At 41.6% G+C, this 6,000-nt stretch overlaps 1 protein-coding gene across 1 annotated transcript in view; it reads right to left on the minus strand.

Moving 5' to 3' along the window:
- LOC104405414 (latrophilin-3-like) overlaps positions 1 to 6,000 on the minus strand; it is a gene marked incomplete at its 5' end in the record, with an annotated part of 262,781 nt that overhangs the window by 65,980 nt on the left and 190,801 nt on the right. The window contains 4 exon segments of the mRNA XM_010014137.1: positions 349 to 525; positions 1,210 to 1,418; positions 2,547 to 2,669; positions 3,487 to 3,670. Coding sequence (XP_010012439.1) covers positions 349 to 525; positions 1,210 to 1,418; positions 2,547 to 2,669; positions 3,487 to 3,670 — 693 coding nt within the window.

The following is a 6,000-nucleotide window of genomic DNA, read 5'->3' on the forward strand; positions in this document are numbered from 1 at the left end:
TGCTCTCTACTCCCTGGTGCCACAGTGAGGGCCCCATGAGCAAAGACCCAGCTAGGACATGTTCTGCACCAGTAAGCGAAGGATGTGGCAACAGCTAATTCTTCTCATTCATCATCCTCAGCTCAGAGCTGACCATGGTGGTAGCTCAGGACAGGCTTTGCACTGGGGTGACTATCTCCTGTTTCACCATAGAGCAGAAGGAAGCTTTATGCCAGATGGTTTCTACTGTCAGAGTTACTGTCACATAGCAATTTCCCTGCTCAGCTTCATTTGCAGTAACAAAATGGTTTTACATTGGCCACTTTTCCCACCCAGTGCATTGGCAGCCTGGGAATCTGCAGTGCCTACCTTAACTTCCACGTGTGCCATCAGGACTGCAAAGTTGGTTAGGTGATTGCAGGAGCATGTGGTGTGTGTCTTGTTAGTTGTCAGGAGGCGACACCCCTGGGTGGACCAGTATCCTGTCATTGTACGCTTTGTATAGCTCCAGAATGAACAGTTTGGATTGAAATTTTCTTCTGACTGCTACAGGGAAGAAATGAATAAATGCAATAAAAATGATAGGGTTTCATAGATTTCTAAATGCACTATTTATTTTTTTCCAGCAGCACTTGGTAAATCTCACCCTTTAATTTTGGACAAACAGTCAGCAGTGGTTTTATACTTCAAGTATTACTTGCTGATACCAAGTTAGATTGTTGCTGCTCTCTTTGCTAATGCAAACTTAGTTCTTTGTTCTTGATTAATTTCAGCCATACACTAAATCCAGCTCTTCAAAACCAGATTGCTTCATTTGCATTGCAAAACACAAAAATTAATTGCTTTAAGCAATCAACTTTTGCAATGACTGTGCTTGGCTAACAGGAGGACTAGCTGTCCTCTTTCACTGTAATTCCACTTGCCTCTAATATCCCCTGCCACCATGATAAAAAAATATTATGGTCTATTCTAATATATTGGTAGTTTTTAATTACAGAATGACATGTGTCAGCAACTGAGCAATGGGCATCAGCTTGAAGGAGACTCTTCCTTTACTTTTATTAATACAAAATAAAAGAGACATTCTCCATAAATAACACAAAGTGCAAACGAACAAATGTATAATTCAAAATCTAATCAAGGACTACCAGGGGCCTCACATGAGCCAACTTTTGCATCACTCTCTTTTAGAAATTTAAAAAAAAACCCAATGTGCTTTTCAAAACTCACCTTGATGTGCTTGACAGTAAACACCACGGGATCAGCTAGGTAAACCTTATTGCTGAACTCTTTGTTTATTGCTGCCGTGATGACAGGGGAGTTGACAATGACGGAGTGATTAGTTGACATTGCTTCTGTTCCCAACTTCATGCTGGCATTCTCCGTGGAGAGATAAGTGCCCAGGTTATTGTACAGCACAAAAGCTACCCTGATTTCACCTAGAAGAGTAGTAAGAGGTTAGACATCCAGGTCAGTGCACTGGTTTGGTTGGGGTTTTTTTTAAGGTGAAAAATATCTTCTCTGAACCAACTTTAAAACTTCTCTGAGAAAATGTGAAAGGACCAAGATGTGGCATATGGAAACCCACCTCTTGTCAATGAGCACCATCAGGTGCGACAAGTGGTTCATGGATAATAAGGGCAAGAGCTGCCTCTCTTAAAACAAACTTCTATAAGCAAACAGATTGGCAGAAGACAGACAGAGAAGGTGGGCTTATTTTTGGCATTAGTAGGTGTAACCAGCTCCAGAGAAGAGTCCAGGTGGCCCATTTCCCAGTTGACATAATACTTTATCTCCAGGCTATGCTTGGGAAACAATAATTCCATGTTTTGCCTGCACAAAGCCCCTACCAGAGTGCTTTACCCCTGCACACAGGTTGAATTTTAAAGGAACTCAGATAAAGGAGCATGTTAGGTCCATTAGCAGAAAGCCTGGGAGTTTGAATTTGGTCTGCAGCAGAGCTGTGGAGATCAACAAATGTGTCTGCATAGATTCCTGGTCTGGAAATAAGAGACTTGGTAGCATGAAGACCATTCACATCTAACATCATCTTTAACTTATGCTGTATCAGGAGGTTCATAAGATTCAGAGAGAAAGGCACTGAAGATTTAGACTCATAACTGTTAATCAACCTCTTCTGACATTTTGGCTCATTATTAATATCTGCTGCTATTGTTTCTTCCCTCTACCTTTCCAGATATTTCTGTAGTTCCCCACTGCGAAGCAGTTTATTCAGACAAGCCTCTTAGCCCATCTGAAGCCTCCTAGTGCCACAACAACAGTTAAAAGCACTTCTCTGGACTCAGCACTGTGCCCCAAGCACATTTAAGGATCTGATGCATTTTTACCAGCACATAGTACTTTTGAAGGCTGTGATTCACTTAGTAATATAATACATTCCAAATCAGTCAACTTAATTTGCAGTCAAGGTATGAGCAACTGGTGCTACAATTAACTTAAATATTAACATAGCAATTAGTACCATACTTAAGACTGGTTAAAAACAAAACAATGCCTAAAGCATGAGAGATTCATGAGGCTGGCATGGCTGGAGATGCTGGACCTACCGTTTCGACCATTTTGTTTCAAGGTATTTGCTGACAGCTGAATGGCACTCCCGTGGCCCATGTTCTGGGGAAACTTCAGATCCTCCAGATTCCCATCTGTGCTTAGTCTTGCAACTTCCAGCTCTGTTTGCAAGAGAGACCAACACTAAGAAAAACCTCTACTGAAATTATCTTCAACAAGATACTTCAAAGCTACGAAATGGTGTTCCAGACCATCTGAGAACACAGGATTCTACTTCCAATATTTCAAGCTAGACTTGGTTTGTGTTTCTATTTCTTTTTAAATCTTTGCCCTGAAGAAGTTTTAAATTTAATTAAAAGGAAAAAAAAAGTGAAAATAAATTCTACTCTCTGTGGAAGACAAAAGACAACCAATTCTTGTAAACAAGAACCTCAGGATATTAAGGACAATGGTTAAAATGAAAATCTGAAAATGCTAGTTCTTTGCCACTGGCGATTGGTACTTTCTGTAAATGTTATCAGTGCTCAGGATCTGTATTCATAGAAATAGAAAGAAGAGTTATTCTCATTTAACATATGCACAGTGGGAGTGCTGGTGCTTTCCATCATGCTTGTTTTTTAATTAAAACCAACAATCAGCTGAATAAAGACACAAATTTCTATGAAATGTAACACAATCACATTACGTTGAAGAATCTTCCTGTGAAGCAGTGCTCTTGCTCTAGTGCAGATTTTGCCCTCAACGCCAGGGGTAATAGAAACCGGTTAGGTGCTCATTTTGCACGGGATTTCAAGGGCAGAGAGCTGCCTTATTCCTTTAGGCTCTTTTGGAAAGACTTTTAAGTCCTTCAGACAAAGGGCCAAGACACATCTAACAAAATTGCTCTCCAGTTAATTGAGGGTCCAAGACTGAAGCCAGGTTTCCTAGCCTTTACTCTCCTTCCAGCTGCTGTCAGTATTTATAGGATCTGTCCCTTACGGATGTTGTCAGTGTTTTCCCGGACGATGTCTGTCTTCAGCAGGTTATCAGCCAGCACAAAGGCACTGTCCTCCACAGTGTCAAGTAACTTGGTGGCTGCGCGCTGCTGTTCGCTTGCATTCAGGTCCCTCCATGCATTCAGAGCCTGTGGCTGCAGGAGGTTGTTCACTGTCTCCACCATGGCCTGCAAGGGAGAGGGATCAAATGAGAAGGAGCTCTAGCAAACCTGAAGCACCACTGAGACCACTGACATATGCTCAGTCTCATCCTCCACACACATCAGTTTATAGGGAGAGGACAGCATCTCATTTCCCCACTCACTGGGGCAGCCTGCAAGGGACCTAGGTATCATTTATCCCGTCAGATGGGAGAGGGAGGAAATACTGATTTTATTCTAAATTCAGGCTGGGAATAGTGCTTTCCAGCTTCTGTGACCAGTAGCTCTGGGCTTGGAGTAAGAAGGAATGAAGGGTCTGGGGGAGGGGGGCAAAGGGGAGATGATGATATCATTAAGGAAACATGCAGGAAAATAGATTTCAAAACCCATCTGTGAAGCAGGTTGCCGCTTCCTGCAGCAAGAATAGATCAGGGGCACCCAAGGAAGATATCTAGTATCTGCAAGGGCTACACTCCTTGGAGCATTTCCCACCACATAACCTCTGGCAGGCAGTCATGAAGACATAGAGATAGCTGAGTTCATCCAGAGAAGCAGCAGGTGCCCACAGAGATTTAGTTAAGACACTACATTTCAAATCTCTCCATTCAGAAAGGAGTCAGCCCTGCAGTAAGAACTTCAGTCCCTCCTGCAGTGCACCTTCTGCCCTGGGCTGCTATGCACAGAGAGCTCTCCCACGGAGAACTTCCCATAGGTTAATTTGGATGCATATCCAGGATCACATGAAACCATGCTGGCCCCATGATGGCAAAATTACAGCAGTAGAGCCTACCAAACCTGAAGGTTTTGCTCAGCCTAAAACCCCCGCTCAGTTACTAACCAGAGCTGACTCAACTACCTTCCAGCTAACACTAATGAGACCAGCTGTACCAGTTGGTAGAACTGACTGCACAGAGGAAAAGGGGAAAAAAAGTACTTTGATCCTGCTTTCTTCTGCTGGTTAGTGTCTAGCCACCAGGCAGGCCTGTCCCATGAACAAACACCTCCACTGCCAGCTAATACAGGATTTCAACATGCTGAAAGCCTAAGAAATGCCCCATGGTTTCACTTTCACGGAAATACTTCAGTATTTACTCCTGACAGTGCTTCTAAACCCTCCTGTACAATCTGACATATGAAAAGAAGATAACGGCATAGCCCATTCTACAGCAGCCCTCAGGAGAAGTCTTAACAAAGGCAACACATGGCACAGAAGGTATCCTGACTCCCTCACCAGTCATGGTCAGATACAAATGTGCAATGGGAGAATATAATCACATCCAATGAGAATTTAATTTTATTGCTAAATCAAAGTGACCTTAAAAAAATTTTCAGTTACAGCAAGGTTCAAGGAGAAGCAAAGACAGCTAGACCTGCCACTGCTGGTGCTTTTAATTCCAGCAAAGACATTTCATCGAGACATTGCCATGTGCATCTTTGTCCTGTATGTATTCGAGGTTGGAAGGTTTCTTATACCACCATGGTTCTTATTGGAAGACTGAGCTAGAACTGGGTTCCTCTGACAGTACAAAGCTCCTACTCTCTAATCTACATTTATTCACAACCAATTAACTCATGTGTTCTTGTGCCACAGGTCTCCTGTACCTTAAACAGAACTTCTCTTCCCTGACACTTACTGCCCTGGTCTCTTCATTAATATACAACATTTCTCCTGAGCTTCACACCCTGGTTTCCCAAGGTATGGAGTAACCCATGCTTCAACCACTGAAGCAAATCAAAATGGCTGAAGATATTGTCCTCTAGTGCTACTGCAAAAATATTTTTGCTGTCAAGCCTTTACAATTCAGGACTGGAATCCCTTTCTTATTTGCTGTAAGTGGAACTTAATAACCATAAATCAATTTCTTAAACTGATTATTAAACTGATTTTCCTAAATAGTCTAAAAATTATCTTAACACTTTTAATATGTGCACATAAAAAGATGATTGACTTTAACAGTGAAGATGAAATACTAAAAATCCATAGCATTTAAGTGTATTTTTGTTTTTTTAGTGTTTTAAATCTAGAAGCCTGATCTCTGTAGCTCTTAACAAAATTCTGTAGTTCACTTTGGTAGCTTATCTCATAACAGGCAAAAAGGAGGTAGTATTCTTTTCCAGCAATCAAAAAGCTTGACTTATTTTGCTGTGCAGGTTCTACACAACATCTTATTTTCTTGCAAAGATCTTTTATGCACAGAAAGCAGAAAATGAGGATTTTTATTTTTCTTCCCTTTCAATGTTATCATGCAGACTACGATTCGTCTTACATTCGTTTAGGTCAGCTACTACTGGTGTCTGTAAAGCTCTGCTAAAACAACTTCTTGAATACTTTTATCAATATTTGAACGGTGGAAAGA

Source organism: Nestor notabilis, unplaced genomic scaffold (genome assembly GCF_000696875.1).
Source record: "Nestor notabilis isolate BGI_N333 unplaced genomic scaffold, ASM69687v1 scaffold1435, whole genome shotgun sequence".
In the NCBI taxonomy this organism is placed as follows: Eukaryota; Metazoa; Chordata; class Aves; order Psittaciformes; family Psittacidae; genus Nestor; species Nestor notabilis.